The sequence below is a fragment of the Cydia strobilella genome, chromosome Z, assembly GCF_947568885.1.
Source record: "Cydia strobilella chromosome Z, ilCydStro3.1, whole genome shotgun sequence".
In the NCBI taxonomy this organism is placed as follows: domain Eukaryota; kingdom Metazoa; phylum Arthropoda; class Insecta; order Lepidoptera; family Tortricidae; genus Cydia; species Cydia strobilella.
In genome coordinates this window covers 50,897,758-50,921,920 of record NC_086068.1, presented here as the reverse complement: position 1 = coordinate 50,921,920, position 24,163 = coordinate 50,897,758, and the positions used below count along the sequence as shown (strand labels likewise).

Sequence of the window (24,163 nt, the reverse complement as noted above, 5' to 3'; positions counted from 1 at the left end):
TCCCAAAAAATGAGCAAAAACGTGTTGAATTGTGGTTACGATTAGATAAAAATAGAAATATATGAATCCCTATTTCCCTTGGTCACGGCATCACGCGTTAACGGCTGGACCAATTTCGCTAATTCTTTTTGTGTTGTGTTTGTTATTGTTATTTGCCAGGAGAAGGTTCTTATGAAAGAAAAAAATAAAAAAGTTGCGCGGAACATTAGAAAATTTAAGAAAACTTAACGACCACCAAGCTGGTGCTAATTTAAATTTACATTAAGTACTTTGTATTTTGTTTTGAAGAAGAGCGCTGGTGGCCTAGCGGTAAGAGCGTGTGACTTTCAATCCGGAGGCCGCAGGTTCAAACCCCGGCTCGTACCAATTAGTTTTTCGGAACTTATGTACGAAATATCATTTGATATTTACCAGTCGCTTTTCGGAAGGAAAACATCGTGAGGAAACTGGACTAATCCTAACAAGGCCTAGTTCCCCCTCTGGGTTGGAAAGTCAGATGGCAGTCGCTTTCGTAAAAACTAGTGCCTACGTCAATTCTTAGCATTAGTTGTCAAGCGGACCCCAGGCTCCCATGAGCCGCGGCAAAACGCCGGGATAACGCGAGGAAGATGATGACTTTGTTTTGAAGAACATGTATATATGAACGCCCCGCCTCGGGGAAGGACAGTCGAAGGTAAAAATATCAATCCAGACAAATGGCTCAAAAATATGAACACGACTTTATTGTCTAAGGTGTAAGAGCGAACACACATTCCCAAAGTTTCAAAAATAACTGGGAATGTATATATATTTATGCCCTTGACTTTACAGCGAGCTGCAAAAGTGCATATCCACTTGAATGATGAAATATATATTTATTAATCAACTTGGGACCCGCCCCGGCTTCGCACGGGTTACACAAAACTCTTACAAATGATACACCTAAACCATCCTTGAGAATCACTATTGATAGGTGAAAACCACATAAAAAAACGTTCAGTAGTTTTTGAGTTTATCGCGAACATACAAACACACAGACAGACGCGGCGGGGGACCTTGTTTTATAAGGTGTAGTGATAATTGTAGGCACTGTAGTATCAATTAATCCGCTCAAAATAGAATAATATTTTACTATTCTCGTACTCGTGCAGACTTATATTACTATTAAATAGACAAAGAAAGTTCAATAATTTTCGTTAAAATTTAGAAGTTTATTGTGAAAATTGTATAATATCAAAGTAAAAAGGTACGTAACGTAGGTAGTTTGCCGAAGGTTGGAGCAAGAGGTGAAGGAACTTTTGAAAGTAGAGACTAGGGTTCCGTTATTGTTATTTTCGGCTTAGTACGTAAAATAGTGTCAATAAATATACATACTTATTTAGTTTATCTATATGCAAACGGAACCCAAATATAGACAATACACATCTAAATAAAATAAAAAAAACATATTATTTGCATTAATAAAATACTACCTACTGCAAACTAAGGAAAATAGATAGCCGTAATATATTTATACACGAATTTAAATGAAATTGAGAATCAGTCGAGATTAGGGGAGGGTGGCGCATTTCATAGCCATAGATACCACTGTCGGCGTGTTCCAAGCTTATATACGGGTAGTGAAACCAATGTACTGTTTATTTTTCACGCGTAGGTATGTATCGTATGTAATATGTACCTAATTGTCTCTGATTTTATCACATACTACTACTAAAGAGGAATATGCAAAAATGTCAGCCTGTATGATTATACTAATAACATTATATTTCATAGTATACACAAAAAAAACCGGCCAAGTGCGAGTCGGACTCGCGCACGAAGGGTTCCGTACCATTACGCAAAAAACAGGAAAAAAATCACGTTTGTTGTATGAGAGCCCCATTTAAATATGCATATTATTCTGTTTTTAGTATTTGTTGTTATAGCGGCAACAGAAATACATCATCTGTGAAAATTTTAACTGTCTAACTATCACGGTTCATGAGATACAGCCTGGTGACAAACGGACAGACAGACAGACAGCGGAGTCTTAGTAATAGGGTCCCGTTTATACCCTTTGGGTACGGAACCCTAAAAACAACTTGGCACCACTAACAGTCAAGTACCTAAATAGAGCTGATCTATTGAATTAATGTTAGATGGGTATATCAAAATATTGTACCGAGTGTTGGCCACATGTCACAAAGCGCAATACATTGACATCGCTCGCGGCCAGATGTCAGCAAGGTCTCTGTCTCGTGGCAAATATTTCAACTTCGAGTACGGACTAACAATGAGATAAAAGTTCACACGGATCGCTCTGAAACCCATGAATAAATATCCCAATTGCACCCAATAGATGTCTGCTTGGTAGACAACGTTAAACCTACCTATGTATACAATTTATTCAGTGCTAAAATATCAATCATGTCTTACCGATATCATTGTTTCTTCAGATGTATTCACGTAGAAACTGGCTTTAGTTCTTTTTAAAATAGCACATATGTTGTAATATCTAATAAGCACCGTAAGCTTACAACATCTACCGCGAAAAGCAAAGACACGTAGCAAGGCAACACTGATCCTTACACAATTTATACAAAATTATTATCATATGACGTATCAAAAACCGAGCAAAGTATTGTTACAAGTTACGTTTGTTCACCCCCGGTTCAAGCTAAGAAGGCACAACGCGTATGGTCCACTACATCGAATAAGATACACTTAGCAATTATCTACCACCAAAAGTAGGATTATATTTTATCGTAGTGTTAAACATTAGCGAGTGTCTGTCCTTCCCGGTTCCGGGCCTTTGTTAAGTACGGTCCAGAGATAGGCGCCAGCTGTGATCAGGGTTCGGCGCGCGTACGTCTGGCGTTGGGCGATCGATGCGGCCAACAGATTTACATTTTCTGCGGAGGAAATCGGAAAAGTTTGTCACGTGCGTGTGTGAACGCGGGCGGCGAGTACGGCGCGCCCGCTCGCCGAGAGAGCGCGGCGCCGAGTGCTGCCCGCCCTGCCGCCGCCGGACCCGAAGCCCGCCGCGCCGACAGCCGGTGAGCCGCGCTGCTACGACGCTGCTCCTGGCACACTCAACCATACCACACGGTTCAATTCAAACTAATGCAACAATCATAACTAACTGACATTTCCGATCTCGTGTAAATATCAGAATATCCGCAACCACGACAGAGGATTAAGTACCTATCTGAACATCAAAGCCATGCACGTGTTGTTCATCAATTGGTACGTTTACAACAGACACAAATTACACAGCACTTGTGAGCCTTAAAATGATATTAGAACAGAAAGAATTGATCTTTTTTTTTTACAGAAAGTGGGAAAAATTATAGCAATCCAAATATTCGTGGAAAAGCGGAGGGAATAATCCGTCGTAGCATCCAAAGAGCAATTTTATGCTGAGGATCATTAAGGTCCCAAATGGTGCGGTACTGTTGGGGGTGGTTAGTGTCGTGGCTGTCGTAAACAGAGGCGCGGGGCAGGGACGACGTGAGACGTAGGAGTATCGATTTTGGTTACCCCGCCCTCTCCCCAGTACTGCGACAGTGTGGGTGAGTCCTCGCTCCGTGCAGCCAGCCACGAACGTTGCGCGAGAATACCTCACCAGACCGACGAATGCTTTGTTCGGTTCGATTTCGATTACTAGTTAACAAACGTAGCAAAATGAGCCGAAGCGCTTGGCTATTTATTAACGTATAGAATGTTACATTGCGAGTTACGGGTGCGTCCGACCCGCAGCATAAACGCCATAAACTGCTTGCTTAGAGGTGTGCGTAATGCGGACCCTCTCCAGATCGATGCTAACCCTCGTCTTATAATATAATGCCAAGTATTTAATTGATATATAAGTAATGTAGGTACATGATAATATATAACCATAACATTTTGGATTTTTATGCCTAAGTATTTAAAGGATTACGTACAGTCGTGAAAGTATTAATTATAAAGAACACATCATCAGTATTTTAGTCAAAGAAACGTATCGTTATCATACTTTGCTAGAGGTAGATAAGTACCTACAAGATTTCGTTGTTTTAATTGTTTTAAGGCTTTTTTGCATCTTGTTAAATCAAGTTTTGATTTTCGGGAGCCACTAGTTGAACTGAGAATAGGTCGATACACATATTACATTATGTAACGTTTGATAGTGATGAAAGGCGGGGGGCCGACCACTTGTAGAGCGAGACGCTTACCCGACGCTATTGTAAAATGGATTTGCTCACATTCATGTTACATGAATCAGACTTGGCAGGCTTTCGCATAGCGAAAGAATTCGCGATGTGCATCAAATATACAATTGCAATTAGCGATAAGGCCAGTTAGCTCTATGTTAGGTCACCTGGGAATCGTAAACTTATTTACAATTAATTTGGCATAGATGGATTAATTGTACCTTGGGGTTACGACCGCGGCAAATACTGTAATAAAGTTGAAGTCTGTCGAGCTGGCGTCTCCGTAAGTCAGTTCAGTACTTGTAATAAACACAATCCCGCTAGACAATGGATAAGTAGTATGCCCGTGAAAGCTTTGTCAATTTTATCACGGCGGTGTTACAAACAGGACTCACGCAATCAGAGCGATAGCATTATACTTTTTTGTGACGTACCTTTCATCTAGTTGCTGGAGTTGTGACGGCTGCTGGTAGTTAACACGTCGTCCGTAGAGTGAAGCTCCTCCTTCAGACATGTATCCGTCCATAATATCGTTATTTCTTCCTCGATCCATGTCGTTAATGTTTATTCTTCTTAAACAGTCACCATCAGATAAATATCCTGATGCAACTTCCATATCACAATAATCAGGATTCGAAAAACCGGGCCCGTAATTAATTCGATCCCGCAATGCTATATTTTCTCGACCAAAATTAGCTTTAACGGTGTTAGCGTGATGCGGATATGTCGGCGTGTTTTTCTGTGACAAACCTGATGTCCTCATAGGAAGGGTGAGGTGACTATTGTAGCCTCTAAGCAGTGGTCTCATAGGCATTACGTTCATTAACGGATTGTCGTCTTCGCCAAGCGAGTTGTCACGACAGTGAGACGGCGTGCTACACCTGCTTTCCCCCTCCAGCTTTTTACTTATGTCTGACAAAGTAATATTGTGATCAAATGCTGGTTTTAGACCAGAGTTTTCAAGTAATCGTCTTTGCGCTGCCTGTTTTTCGGATATTTCTGCCTCATTAATAACATCATTGATATATGTTGTATTCATGTCAATTCTCTTGCTAGCTGAATTACTATTAGAAGTTGTTTTCGACATTTCAGAGCCGGATTCACTGGAAGGTCGGTATATGACACTACTGTCACTTGAGTTTGAATGCTGTCCAGTAGTACTATGCGTAGAATTTGAATGCAAACTTTCAGACATTTGAGAAGTGGCATTTTGGATGGCATTATTAATCACAGGCATTGGAGATACAGCAAGCGTTTGTTTTTGTGAAACGTCTTTACTTAAATTCGATTGTTCTCTACTAAATGGAAGTGCACTTACATTGTTTGTAGAATTTAAACTAGAATTGCTCTGTATTGGACTTAATTGACTATTTGTACCTTTGTGTATAATATGTCGTTCATCCTTTGATATTTTAAACGTTCCCTTTACAGCTGCTGTGGGCTTAGGAATACCAGTGTGATTTTGTAACGATACATTTAGTCCTGTGGGTGGTGAAGGAGGATTGTTAGGCAGATTTTTTGTGTTTGCACTTTCGGTGTTATTTTCACTTTTTTGTTCGCTTAGTTTCATCTGACTTCCTGACAATTTGACCATTTTTGTGTCTACCTTTCCTTTAGAATTCCTTGGATGATCATCAATCTGATTTAATTTAGTATTACTTATCGACTTAGGTGCAGCGAGCTTGGATTCTTTGTCTCTTGCAGTAAGCTTCGGACTATTTCGTGATTTATCATTATTATTTGATTTAACATTCGATTTACTTAAGTTGGTGGACGAATCCTTAAGATTTTTAGAGCTAATTAACTTAGATTTTACATTTTTACCAGATTTGTCTTTTGATAAAGTATCGCTTTGTTGTCTTATACTTTTAGGTCCTAACAAATTCGAGGTTTTGATATGTGCACTAGTAGTATTGGATGATTCGTTTAAACTTAAGCTAGAGTCCGATCGTTCACTTTTGGCAGAAGAGAAACCGCTGGAAGAACTGGTTCGCTTGGACACTGCCGTGCTTTTACTGTGTTGTTTTTCATTGTTTGGCTTATCTTTATTAAAAAGTTTCAATTTGTCCAGCATAGACTGCTTTGTGGGCGTCCCATTTTGATTGATCGCTTTTTGGGAATGCGGTTGAGGTTGCGTGAATGAACTAGCCGGGATCTTGCTGCCAGGGGCCAAAAGCGAGGAATTTGGTCGCGATCTGTAAACAAATAAGTAACAATATTGGAAGCGTAGCAAAATTATGTTCTTTCTAAAAATGCTTAACAGACTACTGGAGATAATTTATAACTTACCCAGACGACGACGCAGGTGCTCGTGGTATGAAGCTGACAGCCCCCTGTCCCAGAGGGCTAGTAGAGCGACTAGAGCTCGCTGACAGAGCACTTTTTCCACCTGAAGAAATACACTATATTACAGTTTATTGTATTTATAACACATTCACAATCTCGTCGATCGAATTAACCGAACTAATACCAAATATTCGATATAAAAATATCTTTCAGCGCAAGTTTATCATACTAGCTGTGTAAATATTTTAGGTAAACAGTCGCGAGATAAGTCGAGAGATTTCGTTTATCATAATAATGCGGGTGGTCTGCGCTGCGCCCGCGACGCACTGAACTGTTTTGGATCAAATGTTTTGTCGTCACTCATCAACCCTGTCTAGTTCATCAAGAGCTTTGTAACCCCTGTGTGTGTTTATATTAAAAGGGGAACTTTAAACATACTAGGGGTCTTATTACTTTGGCTTTCCACTATCGATCGTGGCATACAAAATAATAATTTCGTGACGTCATTTGGTACTTGACAATGATATGCGTGCGCGTGTAACAACCCTAAAGTAGGGATATTATAATGAGCCAATGGCGGCCATAAACACGGTGTGTTATGGGTTTCTAGTGTTGCTAAGTATGTCACAGGGTAGCGTGACTACTACTTTTAACAGTTTTAACTACAAATTCGAATACAAACGTTGACAAAAAATCTCAAATTATTTACAGAAATATTTTTCTTTTCATTTCATTATACTTATTTATGTTTGTGTTCTTTTTTATTGGTTTTCGATATTATCTACTATCACAAATTGAAAACCTAAGATGATTTTGATTCTTCCTATACATAAACGCTCGCGGTGAAGTGGGTGGACTAAGGTCGTCAACATAATAAAAAAATCGGCCAAGTGCGAGTCGGACTCGCGCACCGAGGGTTCCGTACATTACATAATTTTAACAATGTATTTTTTATGCGAAACGTGAGTGACTCGTTCAAACCAACTTTCGGTGGAAGTTTGCATGGTAATGTACATCATATATTTTTTTCAGTTTTATCATTCTCTTATTTTAGAAGTTACAGGGGGGGGACACACACATTTTACTACTTTGGAAGTGTCTCTCGCGCAAACTATTCAGTTTAGAAAAAAAACCGGCCTAGTGCGAGTCGGACTCTCGTTCCAAGGGTTCCGTATATTACACAGTTTAAAGTGTTTAAACAATGTATTTTTTATGTGAAATGTCTTTAAAAAACCGGAGGGGTCGGATCAAAAACTAAGTAATTAAGTCCGACTCACGCTTGACTGCACATTTCTAATAGGTTTTCCGGTGATCTATAGGTAAAGATCTATTTTGTGTATTTTTTTCTAAATTTTTGACCCAGTTGTTTCGGAGATAAAGGGGGCTCACAATGAGCTCTTTCATTTGATATGTAACACGATATAGTTTGACAAACTTAATTTTTTAATTTTCTCATTTACCCCCCAAAAGTGGCCCCGTGTTTCAAATTAATTTGTTTACGTTACATGTCCATCTTTGGGTCACAAACTTACATATGTGTACCAAATTTCAACTTAATTGGTCCAGTAGTTTCGGAGAAAATAGGCTGTGACAGACGGACAGACAGACAGACAGACAGACGCACGAGTGATCCTATAAGGGTTCCGTTTTTTCCTTTTGAGGTACGGAACCATAAAAAGGGTGAAAAAATAATTCAGGTCTGTAAAGTCTTATGAATAAGGGGGTACCTATTGTATATACTTACCTAGTCTGCAGAGAGTTAGAATTCTTAACACTTAGCAACTTGGTTGTATAAAACAGTAGTTCTTAGATTCTTAAATTTTGTAAAATAAATTTAATAAAGATATGTAAATTAAAAAGTGTACGCGACAGCACTACATTTTGTGATCTAATAAGCTCCATCTATGCTTTGTATGGCTGCTCTATCGAAAATTGAAACAATTAAGCAGGTCAGGTTTTATTTTTGTAGCAATTGTAATTTTATTAAGTCATGTGACATAATGCACTTTGACTCAAATGGAGACTTGCGCTTCGTTCTCGCTCAATCCATATTAGGTAGGTATATACTTATAATCTACATAGAATTTTGATAAGCCAGACCTAATATTTCCGCAATAAATTACAACATAACAAGCTCCTCATTGTGTAGAGTCATGTGTAAATTTTCTTATTAGTCATTTGAGCGAAGCTTTATCAGGCGGGTGGGCGATGCATGCCTTATAGACGACAAGGACCTTAACTGAGATCGTTAATAGCTAAAGTCGAGTGGCCTGTCGTCGTAGATGTTGAAGATTATAGTTTAAAAGAAACATGCTTGTTGCTCGCCAGTTGTTTGACCCAGTAGTTTCGGAGATAAAGGGGGGGGGGGGGGGGAATGGTCATTTTTTGCCTATTTTCTTGAATAGCTTCGAAACTATTTATCTTAAAATTATAAAAAAATATATTTGAGTTTCTCACAATGAGCTCTTTCATTTGATATGTAACACGATATAGTTTGACAAACTTTATTTTTTAATTTTCTCATTTACCCCCCAAAAGTGGCCCCCGTGGGTAAATTTAATTCGTTTACGTTACATGTCCATCTTTGGGTCACAAACTTACATATGTGTACCAAATTTCAACTTAATTGGTCCAGTAGTTTCGGAGAAAATTGGCTGTGACAGACGGACAGACAGACAGACAGTTTTTTCCTTTTGAGGTACGGAACCCTAAAAATGATATTAGAAACCTCAATATCATTTTTGAAGACCTATCTATAGATACCCCACACGTATGGGTTTGATGAAAAATTTTTGAGTTTCAGTTCCAAGTATGGGGAGCCCCCAATTTTTTTAATTTTTTTTAATTTTTGTGTGATAATCTTAATGCGGTTCACAGAATACATCTACCTACCAAGTTTCAACAGTATAGTTCTTATAGTTTCAGAGAACTGTGACATACGGACAGACAGACAGACAGACAGACAGACATGACGAATCTATAAGGGTTCCGTTTTTTTGCCATTTGGCTACGGAACCCTAAAAATATGGTTGTCAAGTCGGTTTACGGACAATAATTTTGCGTGATAACGTCATAAGAAAACATTGATGAAAAATTCCATGCACGTTACCATGGAGATCTGTCCTACCTACCGGTGTTCATCGATTTATAAGACGTTATCACGTCAATACTTAACTCAATCTGCTTATTATTATACCAAGAATGTGTTGATTGTATAAGATGTATATGTGTAAAGCCTAAAATACTTATATATCCTACCCCCAAGGCTGGAATAAAGAAAAAGACGGCATCAAGTGTTTTGGGGTATTGAATGATTTTGTGGTATTGATTGAACTGAATTATTATATTGTCAAGTGTCAACTTTTAACAATCAGAGATAAATCAGAGTGACCGCATAATGTACAGAGCCTACGGCACCATTTATAATAGCTGTCAAATCGAAGCACGATTTTGTCTTAGACTTTATTACATGTAGTTGATATAATTAATGTTTTTTTTTTTAGTAATTTATTTATTTATTTAACCTTTATTGCAGAAAAGAAAACCTTACAGTACAAAAGGCGGACTTAATGCCATGAGGCATTCTATATCAGTACCAGTCAACATAATCACTATAACCAAGGAGAATACAAATATAAAAAACGATTTCAGGTTATTTTTATTCGAATAATAATCTTAGACCTATTTTATCAGTTTTTTTTACAAATATGTATATTAAATATATTAATAACGGGTCACTCACGTATAAACAAGGGTAGACCAGGGTAGTTTCTCGCACCCCCTGCCGCCACCGGCGCCCGCACCGAGTCATCGGGCGCGGAGCGCTGCGGCCCGCAGTCTGCGCCGGTCCGTCACCGTCGACGCAAGCTCCTGATGACGCTCCTCGGTACGAAGTGAAACATGTCGAGCGTTTTCGACTTAAAATACGTGAGTGACCCGTTATTAATATATTTAATATATCTGTGTCTCACGAAAGTTTTGTTATGAAAATATGTATATTGTATATGTATAGTATTTTTATGGAAATTCAAAATAACGTCTCAATCAAGACTGTATTTTTCATGTATTTATTTATCATACGATAATTGTATATTGTGTGAAAACTAAGTACAGAATTGTTACGTAGCAGAAGAAGTAGGAAATATGTACCCGTTTTGCCCCAGAGCATATTTAAATAATAATAAAATCATAAACGTAAAGACAAACGTCCAAACTCGTCTATCGTCTTTTGAAGTTAAATGCGAAATAAAGATATTCTATTCTATTATATTCTATTATATTTCATTCTCTTCTATTCGAATGGTAATAATATAATTATATACTAGTTTTCGAATTATTCCATACATTCCTTTCGTAGTTTTAACAAATTCATTTCTTTATTTTGCATCTACATAGGTAGTAGTCATCATAACTGATGTACGGTCGAAACTTACAAAACTCCCGTTCACATAATCATTGCATACGAGTACAGTAGTGTGTCCTTTATAGTTTATTTATGTTAACACAGTTATTGACTTAATAATTTCTAAAAATAGGTTGTAGACGGTCATGGTTTGTTGTGGGCAGCACTACCACCAGAGCCTCAAGCACGCAAACAAACCAAGTACCTAGTCGGTCAAAAATCAACAACAAATTCCGAATGATAGACCTTTAGTACTACATTCTGCGAGGAAGATCGTCTTACAGAAAAGTTTTTATTTTCTGGATTAGATGGGTGTAGATGTGAAACTTCGATTGAAAATAATAGCTAAGTTACTAAATTTAATATGAATTTCTGCTAAGAAGTAAACTTTTGAGGGTGTGAAAAGTGGGGTGGGAGTTTGTATGGGGAATCAATAACCGCTGAACAGATTTAAATAATATTTGGGATGGTCTACATGTTTAATTTAGTTGAAAAACAAACATGACTTAACGTGATGACCTAAACTTAAACAGTACTAACCTCAGGAATTTAATTTCGACGAAGAAGCTGAATTCCCCTAACACCAAACTTCACACTTTCAAAGTATGATTTTTGAGATAGCTATCTTGTGTCCTGTCTCGGGACTTAAAACATCTCTATACCAAATTTCAACTAAATCGGTTAAGCGGTTTAAGCGTAAAGAGGAGTTAATAAAAAGGTATTTGTTAAAAGTTTATATGTTTTTTAATGGTGTCAATGTGATACCATAGATGAATTTGGCACTTCCGATTTATACGAAAACGATGCCAAACATGGCCTAGTAGCTTCATTGATGTAGATATCAAGATAAAATTGAGAGCCCCAAATGAACTTTCAATAAAGGATACCTCGAAACCTATTCAAGATATCGAAAAATTTGACTGAATTAAACTTGTAGCAAATTTAATCAGCTTTCGTTTTGTTTAAGTAGTTATGTCGCGAAGACGCAAAGTTTCCAACTAACTAGTCCAAACAAAGTTACGGAGTCCAAAATTGTGTTCCTAGCATTTCCCTCTATAACTTCTTATTGCTTGGCCTATGACTTAAAAATTACCATCTGTTCGTGAGTCCATTCTTTAGCAACTAGCAGCGTGACGATCAATCATCAACACCGCAAGGTGTCGGTGTCACGGGAGAACTAGACACAGGTGACTTGTGTAGTAAATAGATCTATTATTTGCAATGTCACTCGTAGGACAATAAACGGGACACCGGCTGGTAGTTACATGGGAATAAATGAAGCTCGAGTACTCATTTATCAGTGCTACTTGGTGCTAAATAAGTAGCAGTGGCTGCCCGCCAAAACATTTCGAAAGGAAGTTAGAGGGATCTCTTCCGGAATGTATTTAAGTAACCGGTCTAACTGGTTATTCTGTTAATATAAATGAACACACTTCTATTAAATGTGTACTTACCATATTATTCAAATATACCTTTTATTACCTATACAGTCATATACTACATATTTATACAAAGAAATGTAAAAAAAATATTAAATAGGTACCTAGGTACATTTTTCCGCACGTAGACCAAGGGAAAAATATTTTTGAGCCACTATTCCTAATTTATCTATGTATTGCAACTGTGACTTGACCGGCTAATAATTATGTATAATTGTTAACATAAATAATAAAGACCCAACTACAGTATTATGGACCTACAATCATTGATTACAAAGAATTGCGATAAATACTTACAATAATAATTGTGCACTTGAACGTTTTTAAAATAACGTGTACTTAATGACAGTTTCAAAATGTTACCTGACTGCCGTCCGAATCCAGCTTTTAAGCTTTTTGTGGTCATATAAGTAGGAGTAAAATGTGCGCGCGCGGCAAGTAATGCACTACAACTGGCGAGCAACGAGCATGTTTCTTTTAAACTATAATCTTCAACATCTACGACGACAGGCCACTCGACTTTAGCTATTAACGATCTCAGTTAAGGTCCTTGTCGTCTATAAGGCATGCATCGCCCACCCGCCTGATAAAGCTTCGCTCAAATGACTAATAAGAAAATTTACACATGACTCTACACAATGAGGAGCTTGTTATGTTGTAATTTATTGCGGAAATATTAGGTCTGGCTTATCAAAATTCTATGTAGATTATAAGTATATACCTACCTAATATGGATTGAGCGAGAACGAAGCGCAAGTCTCCATTTGAGTCAAAGTGCATTATGTCACATGACTTAATAAAATTACAATTGCTACAAAAATAAAACCTGACCTGCTTAATTGTTTCAATTTTCGATAGAGCAGCCATACAAAGCATAGATAGAGCTTATTAGATCACAAAATGTAGTGCTGTCGCGTACACTTTTTAATTTACATATCTTTATTAAATTTATTTTACAAAATTTAAGAATCTAAGTACTACTGTTTTATACAAGCGATCGATAATGTTTTAACTAAAGCATTCCTTAAATACCTAATTTGTACCGAGTGAATACTTAAACGTTTACAACCAAGTTGCTAAGTGTTAAGAATTCTAACTCTGCAGACTAGGTAAGTATATACAATAGGTACCCCCTTATTCATAAGACTTTACAGACCTGAATTATTTTTTCACCCTTTTTAGGGTTCCGTACCTCAAAAGGAAAAAACGGAACCCTCATAGGATCACTCGTGCGTCTGTCTGTCTGTCTGTCCGTCTGTCACAGCCTATTTTCTCCGAAACTACTGGACCAATTAAGTTGAAATTTGGTACACATATGTAAGTTTGTGACCCAAAGATGGACATGTAACGTAAACAAATTAATTTTACCCACGGGGGCCACTTTTGGGGGGTAAATGAGAAAATTAAAAAATAAAGTTTGTAAAACTATATCGTGTTACATATCAAATGAAAGAGCTCATTGTGAGAAACTCAAATATATTTTTTTATAATTTTAAGATAAATAGTTTAGAAGTTATTCAAGAAAATAGGCAAAAAATGACCATTCACCCCCCCTTTATCTCCGAAACTACTGGGTCAAAAATTAAAAAAAAAATCACAAAATAGATCTTTACCTATAGATTGCCGGAAAACCTATTAGAAATGTGCAGTCAAGCGTGAGTCGGACTTAATTACTTAGTTTTTGATCCGCCCTCTACGGGTTTTTTAAAGACATTTCACATAAATACATTGTATAAATTGTGCAATGTACGGAACCCTTGGAACGCAAGTCCGACTCGCACTTGGCCGGTTTTTTACAAATACATAAGTCAAAATGACAGATAAACAATTCATAGCTAATTGAGGCCAGTAACGTGTATATGAATAACGCCAATAGTTTGTAAGGTATTAGAAATATAAACTTAGCAATATTCGTTGCCAGAAGGCTATCAGTAGGTACCTAATAAGTAATATTTAAGTTCAGTTAGTTTGAACAAGCCCATTCAAAACGTTCTAATTAATCCAACTCGCAATACTCGAGATTTTAATGCAATCCGTTTCTATTCATGTCGCATCTTCAATACATAGTAGCGTTCTTCAGTCAGGAAATCTATAGATATTATGTTTTATTTTTTTAACCGAGTCCAAAAAAATTTTAGTTGTTTTTTTTTTGTTCTCTTTTACTCAGCCAGATATTTGGTATCAAAGAACCGACAAGTGTTTTTATACTTACTGTCATTCGTATTCGTATAACCCCACGCTTCCCAAATACGTCGGTACCATCTTCTTGACGATACTAATAATATTAGTTAAATTAGTAGGTATAACTAACTGGTAACCGTAACTTTAATGGCGTTTGTAATAAAAATAACGACATACTCCTGTATTATACTTTTAACTTAACCCTAGCTTTATGGCTTTTTTAACTGAACAAACATGCATATTTGTGGTAGTTATAGGCATGTTAATAAAATGTATATTTTCTTCTTACAAACTATGCGACTATTGTCTTCTAGCTGGTGGGACAAAATAACAAGAAATATTTCCACCCACCTATTACTTTTATATTGAAATTGTAGGTACCTAGTGGTGTTGAAAAAACTTTTTGCGTTCGGTGTTTACTAGATTATATTACAAAATTCAAAATGTGTGTGATATGACTCGTAGATGGATTGTGAAACGATAGTTTTGTCTATAAAATATGGTCCTACCTGTGTGGACGGGTGTGGCGGGCAGCGGTCTTTTGTCGGGCGGGGCTCGTCGCACCGCCGCCGCCGACGCCGGCAGCGGGATGGACGTCTGCAACACCGACACTTGTCTGTAACAAGCAAGTGAAATTATATTAAAAAAATACTTGGTTGACAAACCAAGACAATAGGGTATTAGACAATTTTTTATTAATGGTATCAGTCGATCAGGTTTGTTTTGAGGATCAAGGACGCCATTTAGGGGAAAGGATCCATCCTCTAAAATTTGCCATTTAAATCAATGACTTTTCATTTTTGACAGAAAGTTCAAATTCTATTGACAGTTTTTTGTGGATTGGATCCTTTTCCCTAAATGGCGTCCAGTGTCACATTTAATGTCTGTATGGGACCCATTATCTTAAAGCAATACAGTCACAAATGGTGGTCAGTCTGGCACCCGCACTTCACTGACGAAACGCTTCTAACAAAATAGCAATACATCGTGACGTCACCATGTAACGTCGCTATTGCTTAGAAGCCGTTTCGATGTATGGAAAACAAGGAAATTGCAATTTTGTCGGTGAAATATTGCGTTATTGCCATACATTTTTTTTTTAATAAAATATAAGTCAATAATCGAATGGTACCATTATTTATTTCGTATTTGGAAGTAAAAAAAATTGAATCTGAGGTCTTGTATTTTTTATTGTTGCCATAAGTATATTTTTAAAGTTTCCAATTTATTGTTATAAATCGCTCATTTTCTATCTATTTGACTTTTAACTAGATTTAGTTATAAAATTCAACATGTCAGCAACCCTATAATAGGTACCTACCTAGTCATTAAGTAACTCCCTTCTTATCCCATTACTTTATCCAAAGGGATTAGCTATTATTTTACCAGTTATGTATATGTATGTTAGTAAAGTTCACCAGGAAGGATATAAAAACATGAACGTTCCTATTTGGTGTTAACCCTCAAAATCATTATTTCTGGTTAGTGAAATAGTAACTTGTTCGAAGTATAATTAGTTTGTTTAAAATAATTTAAGAAACATTTAAGTACTATATTATTAATAATTTCAGTCGTGATAGCAAAAGTTCCGCTACTTCCCATTAGATGGCGCTGACTCAGGCGCATACGCGCTGTCAGTTACAGTCGTTATAAAGTAGATATTTTTATCCATTTGCGTATAAGGCGACTACGTAGTGTTACGGAATGCACATTTATGACGGAATTGGGCTCTTTAATTTAAAGAATCATCTTAAAAATTATAATTCTCCGGTTTTGCATAAATACCCGATAGTTATTTTTTTCCACCACACTTGCTCGAAAAACATCTTATTTCATGCAGGTGTACTGAAGGACAAACTTGGAGCTTATTCTCAGAAATAAAATAGGTACTTTATATCCATTAGCGAGAATTCCACTGCGTTATAAAAGCTATCACAAGTAGGCCACCAAACGTAGGGAATGATGTATTAAACAAGATACTAAAAGTACCAGAGGGTGGGGGTGAAGCTAACGGGTAGTTGGGGGGGTAGGGTCCCTTTTTATACTTTTTCGTAGGTAAATAACTTAAACGGTGGCCCGTAGCAACAAATGTTCTATTACATGAGTAAAGTAATCATGTTACAGTACAGTAATGTTCTACAAAAAAGTCAGTACACTTTTTCGCTAGGATCAATATTTCAAAATATATTAGTGGGAAAATATATATTTGGTACTTATAATTTGTTCTAGGTCTATTTATTTTAATTTTTCGTAAATAACTCGTAAACGGTAGCCCATAGCAGAAAATAGTCTTATACGTAAATAATCTGTATAAAATTTCCTACAAAATATAATACAGGATGTCCCAAAAATAGCACGTCAAACTGACACTGGAGGTAGGACACCCTCGTAGTAGAAATTAAATGAAAAAACAGCCTGCATACTTGGGCCGTGTTGCATAATAAACTACAACTAATATTACAAGCGGAACTCCTTTTCTAATAAGTGTAACCATGGCTAACGGTAGTTACCCTACATTGTACCTATGATGTTCCCTGTAGAATATTACATATTTAAGTATGAAGTTATTAACATAAAAACTGTATACGATGAAATCCGGCCACACGTGATCTGGTATATCTTTTTACCGAATGCACATATTCAAGATTTATTTGTCAAAAAGTCAAATTCACCAAAGTTAAAACTATCTTAATCTGAACACAATCAGAAAAATGTTAGGTATAGTGAAAACAGTATGTAATAAGGTATAATTTGGTTTATATAATTAAAAATAATAAAATATTTTTAACTGGAAAATTTGGGAAAGACTGTCAGAAGACCGTGGACAAAAAAAAATAGGTAAGTACTGTGGAATATACATAACGCTCAGTCACAGATAACCTAACTTTATATTATGTTTCTAATTTTATTATGTAGTTTGATAACCACACATTAAGTGCTGCTTGAAAATGTACATACATTCATTTAAAAGATTTACCACATCATGCGTGGACGGGGTTCATCGTAAATAATAACATTCTTTATTTATGGCATGTTGGTAATCAGACGATTATGATTTCTAGCTTTTGCCATTCTCAATCAAATTGACAGCGGTCTAATTGGCACGACTTAATATAAAACATACAATCAAGGCCGTTAATATGTACACATTTATTATGGTTTCGTTTAAATAAGATTTAATTGAGGTATGATGTGATATATTTGCAGATTTTATTAAATAAGTAATTACTTACCTAATTTTAGTAATGTTACTGTAGGTATACTTTTATTTGACATTGTAATTATAACTTTAATTGTAATTTAAAAGTAAATTTTTATTTTTATTGTAATTATTGTATTTATAATGCTAATTGTAATTTAACATACATTCATTTAAAAGATTTACCACATCATGCGTGGACGGGGTTCATCGTAAATAATAACATTCTTTATTTATGGCATGTTGGTAATCAGACGATTATGATTTCTAGCTTTTGCCATTCTCAATCAAATTGACAGCGGTCTAATTGGCACGACTTAATATAAAACATACAATCAAGGCCGTTAATATGTACACATTTTTTATGGTTTCGTTTAAATAACATTTAATTGAGGTATGATGTGATATATTTGCAGATTTTATTAAATAAGTAATTACTTACCTAATTTTAGTAATGTTACTGTAGGTATACTTTTATTTGACATTGTAATTATAACTTTAATTGTAATTTAAGTGTAATTTAATTTTTATTTTTTTATGTAATTATTGTATTAATAATGCAAATTGTAATTTAATTGTTTTTCTTTATGTAATTATGAAAAACGACATGCAATATGAATTATTATGAATATACGAATATGAATATGAATATAGGAGGCAAACAAGCAGACGAATCGCCTGATGCTACCCAATTACCGTCTCACATGGACACCCGCTACACCAGAGGGGTTGTAAGTGCGGTGCCGGCATTTAAGGTGGAAGTAGATATTAATACGGATCTTTATTGACGTACTTATGAATAAAGTAGTGGTAACATTGACTATGTCCTGCACGCAGCCAATATATTTCATAACATTCAGTGGTGACACTACTTATGTAATGATAGATACCTAATCGGCGCTATCGATTTCCCAAAGCGCGTTATCGTTATATAGGTAGGTATAGTGTTATTACAATTACACAATCTGGGTTACATAACCCAACTACTAAATATAACGATAGCGACAGCAATACTTAAATATTCTAAATTAACATGGAAGACTCGGTTACTATTTAACTGTTAAAAGGCATAAATTATATTTAACAAATGTTAATAGGTCTCCCTGCTAAGATCAATAGTTCTTATGAAATATTATATTATAAGAGTTGAACCGAACACGCGATTACTACTAGGTACTTCTTAAAAGATTTATTGCTAGTGTGCCTTATTGTGACTCGTCCTTACCTATCTTAACTCTTATCATGTTTCGTATTGCCACATAAGAAATTCACTTTAAGGTTTTAGTTCAGTTAATGAGCTTTTACAAGCTTTTATAACTAAAAAGGGGAAAAGTAACCAATGTTAAAACGGTTCTATTTACGAGTATGTCAACACAGGCTGTTAAAAAATTTCATATTCTTCGATAAGATTTGATGATGTTATATGCGGTTGTTCAGGATTTTCCTATTAATAAATAAGTAGGTAAGGTAAAGGCCCTCACAGCCCACTGCGCGGCGCTCGCTCGCGTGGACGCGTGCCTTCACGTGTAGCTAAATCTACAGGATGCTCTAGCCAACGTGCCAATCGTTAACGCTCCGTCGCGTAGTCTCCGTAGCCATCTCTCTATCACTCTTCCATATTAGTGCGACAGCGACAGTTGAGTTTCGTTCGCTACGGAGCGTTAACGATTGGTAGGCTAAGCAATAAGAAGGTATAGAGGGAAATGCTAGGAACACAATGTTTAACTTCGTAGCTTTGTTTGGACTAGTTAGGAGATGAACATATCAAAAGTCCCCGGTCGTAGCCCTGGTGCCGCGGGGGAGAGAGGGGTTTGAAGGTTCCATTTTTCGGTTTTTCGATTTTATCTCAGAAACTATGGGTCTGAGCGACAAGGCCACTTATACAAAATGAAAAGTGATTTAATTTGTTACAAGTTTTATTAGGTATTTTTTTGATATCTTGTATATTTATTGAGATATCCGCTCTTGAAGGTTTATTTAGGGCTCTCATTTTTATCTTGATTATCTACATCAGTAAAGCTGCTAGGCCGGGTTTGGTAACGTTTTCGCATAAAACGGGAGTGCCGAATTCATTTATGGTATCAACATTGACACCTTTCCGAAGTAAAACATATAAACTTTAAACAAATAATTATTTTTTTAACTCCTCTTCACGCTTAAACCGCTGAACCAATTTAGATGAAATTTGGTAAACAGATGTATTAAGTCCCGAGACAGGTTATAATATAGTTTTTATCTCAAAAATCATACTTTGAAGGTTTGACATTTGGTGTGAGGGGAATTCAGCTTCTTCGCCGAAGTTGTATTCCTGAGGTTAATACTGTTTAAATTTAGGTTTGAAGTCATGTTTGGTATCATTATCAACTAAATCAAATATATAGACCATCCCAAATATTATTTAAATAGGTTCAGCGGTTATTGATTCCCCATACAAATTTCCACCCCACTTTTCACACCCTTAAAAGATGATTTTGGTTATAAAAACTATCCTATGTACTGTCCCGGGACTCAAAACATCTCTATACCAAATTTCAACGAAATCAGTTCGGCGGTTTAAGCGTAAAGAGGAATTTTATAAAAACCCATTTTTTAAAATTTTGTTTTTACTTAGGAATGGTGTCAATGTTAATACCATAAATGAATTCAGTACCCCCGATTTATACGAACACGATTCCAAACCCGGCCTAGCAGCTTCACTGATGTAGATAATCAAGAGAAAAATGAGAGCCCTAAATAAACCTTCAAGAGCGGATATCTCAAAAACTATACAAGATATAGAAAAACTTGACTGAAATAAAACTTGTAACAAATTAAATATGTTTTCATTTTGTATAAGTGGCCAAATTGCTCAGACGCATAGTTTCCGAGATATAATCGAAAAACCGAAAAATGGAACCTTCAAACCCCCCTCTCCCCCCCAGCACCAGGGTTACGGCCGGGGACTTTTGATATATTATGTTGACCTCCTAACTAGTCCAAATAAAGCTACGAAGTCAAAAATTGTGTTCCAAGCATTTCTCTCTATACCTTTTTTTGGGCATTTATTTCCTGGCCTATGGCACGTTGGCTACGCATACGCAACCAGGAGCCCGTATTATTATTTTTATTGATTGAATTATTTGTATTGATATTTTTGACCCCCACATTGCCAGGGTTAAGAAATGGTTGGCTGACATCCTCTTCTCTCACTGACTGATGACATCTGCTTTGACCCTAAGTTTGTTTCATTTGTGTAGTTTAACCTTAATAATGTACAGTTTGTTACTCCCTTATATATTGTAATGTTTTGTTATTTGTTTAGTTATTTGTTCTCTGATATTTTTTACTATAGCTATGATAGTTAAATTTACTTGTAACATTTCCGCTGAATTGTAAAACATGCTGTGTACACTTGTTTTAGATTTCGTGCTGTGAATTCGGTTTTCATTTTAAAACTACGTGTTGGATTGTAATGAAACTTTGCACATACAATGACATGAGGTATATCTAGGTCTGAAATTAGTTTATATAGCTTCAGTTTATAAAACAAACGAAATAGAGCAAAAACACGTTTTGTATGAAAAACGTAAATTTGCTGTATTTTTTTAACTATGTTATCTGAAGCTACATAACTAATTTCAGACATAGATATACCTTATGCTGTTGTAAGTATAAAGTTTCAAAGCAAACTAGCTACTCGTTTAAAAATGAGAGCGGAACTACGTTTGTATGGAGAACCGAGCTTTTGCCGGAGACCCTTATGTTGGCTGGTAGAATTGACTTTGAAATGATGAATTTGAAATTTGAATGATAAATATTTAATAACGTTCATTTGGATTTGATCTTTATTGATTTTTTACAGTTACAATAGAAAAGGTAACTTGTTAGTGACCCAACAAAGCTCGAGCTCCATTTCACCGTAACATTATTATTTATTAATTTGAGCTACTTAATGTACTTCGGAGTGCATGGCGATACAATACACGTGAAGCCAACAACATCGAGTTGTGCGGCGACTACACTAGGTCGGTCGGTGCCGCATGCGGTTGGTACTTGGTATATCGGTACGTCGGTAGCTTGGTACCTACTCTTGTATGACCGGCCTAGTGTAAATTCCACATTAAAGAGTTTGTTTTCGTGGTCGGTCGGACAAATTGTGTATGGTAGGCTAAAAGCGTCGTGATCATTCGACTTAGAGAAAAAGTAGATTAATTTTTATACCGGGTATTGCACAATGCACATCCGTCGACTGCCGCCGCCAAGTGACACGTACAGCTAATAATTAATATATGTACATCAGTGCATTTAGTTGACAATTCTAAATGAATTCCACTGTGATGTGACAAATATGCCTAGGTATGCTGTTTTTAAACGAGGAAAAAAATCAAGTTTGCTAACTGGAAGGTAGAACCTTCCAAATTGTGCTCATATGTGTCAGCCAAAAGCCCGTATCCAGGATGACAGGAGGTTCCGGAGCCGCCAGTTCCTCCGGAAATGGATGCTGTCGAGCACGAGTAACGATTTTCAGAGCTCCATTAAAAATTCAATGTATGTATGCTATTTCGATGCCTGTAAAACTTGTTTCTTTTGCAGTCCTGTTATGGAACAATTAAACCGGATACCTTATTTTGCGTATTATGAATGTCAAATACGGGATGTATTTGACCCGTGACGTTTCGAACCGTTTACAGCGTTCGTGGTCAACGGGTGGACTGACTGGCTGGTTTTTTGCCCTGTTGTGTCAATATTTTTTTTTTATATAAGTAATTTAGTCTTAATGTATTCAACTTGTGTGAACATATAAAATAAATAAATATGATAATCCACTCATTGACGACCCTGTAACTCTGTGCCTTGTCGTAAGTTATAAAAATCTTATAAAACCGCTGCGTCTCTAGAGAGAATTACACTGAAATCAATAAATCTTAAACATTTTTTAAACATCTGAAAACACATTTTCATCCCCCTTCACATTGTTAACGGACACACCCCTGCGATATCTCGCACCAGATCAAAGCTTAATATGGTACATTTCGCTTTTACGATATTGATGAAATGTTTCTCGCCGTAAAACTGTACGGAGCGTGACTTGAATCAACTTCCTCTTTATTTTTAGAATGTTCGATCGTCGGCAATGCTCTTAACTTTATAACTTTAACACTGCTGGACAAAAACATTCCCAGACTCAACTTTTACGGGGCGCTCGCTAAACGCACTAAAAATAATTTGATAATTTATTTAAAAAAATAATGATAGTAATTTAGGTATTCATCTATATTGTATAGTTATTCTACAGCTAAATTTTAAGCTATCCGAGATAGGAGTCTACTATCTCCTCGTCCAAAAACCTATTTCCAAAGTCCAATTACCTATGTAATCCAGTGAAAGTAAAAGCAATATGCATATTTACTAAAATCATTCATTATTGATTATATGTTAACATTGCATCTGATGTACAAACAGCAACACTCCTAACTGTACATCGGTAGACCTTATTACAAAAGGCGTAAGGTCCACCTAACAGTGCTGGCGATGGTACTGTTTCCAGGAGAAAATACTCGCACGTGAATAAAAACTTTCGCACCCGCTTCCTGGCTCCTGCTTATCGCCGATGGTCAGACAGTTGCCTTAACACAGGCTCACCCTCTGTCTTAGCGTCCGTTTTAAGAAACTATGGAAAAACAAATCGAAAGGTGTATGTGAAGTCCCCAACAAGCATGGTGACTATAGCCCAAAACCTCTCGCTCATGAGAGGAGGCCTGTGCCCTGCAGTGGGATGTGTATAGGCTAAATTATTATACAAATTAGGTATATGACAAATAAAACAAGGGTCCTCCTGTACATACCTTCGAACCTCAGGCGACGTGGGCAAACTCCTTGATTTCCGACTCTTGGCATTGTGACGTGGGTGCCCTGGACCCGAGCTAGTGTTTCCCATAGCTGATCACTTAATGTTTACTTTCACGGCACATTGTAGTGCATTTACGCATAATACACTCGATTTTCCACAACACTTTGGTCTTTTGGTAACACCGTCACGAAAGTGGGGTCATTTCAGATGTCTTTCACTGGTATTGTTACTAACACGCAAAATTATATTAATAACTGGAGATTTGTAGACTTTAATTTAAGCTGTAAGGTTTACGAATGAAAAGTCATGCATATATGTATGCTGCGATGTAAGTAGTGGCAAGTAGTGGTAAACTTAGGGCCAGTTGCACCAACCACATTTGACAGACTGATCAACATCACTCAACAGAGAACTATGAACCCAAAAAAAAGTTTTAAAAATCGCATAAAAAAAATTCTCCTTGATGCGCTATAAGCGATTGTCTTCCTTATAGAAGCATCCTGGATATACCTACTTACTTAAACTATATTTTCATGTAACTATTAGATTAAGTAACTCCAAATTGTGCTATATCACTATATGTTACCTACTTAATAATTATATAACTTAGTGTAAAAATACATTGATACTCGACTCCACAGTCAAACTAATTACAGTTTTGTGGAGCTTTGTTAA

The 24,163-nt window shown here is 36.4% G+C and overlaps 1 protein-coding gene across 7 annotated transcripts in view; it reads right to left on the bottom strand.

Annotated features, from left to right (window-relative positions):
• Positions 1 to 24,163, bottom strand: part of LOC134753937 (protein sickie) — a 292,384-nt gene that overhangs the window by 88,816 nt on the left and 179,405 nt on the right. For 5 of the 7 annotated variants that reach the window (XM_063689921.1, XM_063689917.1, XM_063689918.1 and 2 more), the window contains exons 4-6: positions 14,969 to 15,075; positions 6,441 to 6,540; positions 4,586 to 6,346 (exon numbers count right to left, since the gene is read on the bottom strand). In XM_063689921.1, coding sequence (XP_063545991.1) covers positions 4,586 to 6,346; positions 6,441 to 6,540; positions 14,969 to 15,075 — 1,968 coding nt within the window. Of the gene's footprint in view, positions 1 to 2,394; positions 2,954 to 4,585; positions 6,347 to 6,440; positions 6,541 to 14,968; positions 15,076 to 23,483; positions 23,620 to 24,163 lie in introns of those variants that run through there. The other 2 variants (XM_063689923.1, XM_063689924.1) reach the window with 2 other exon arrangements.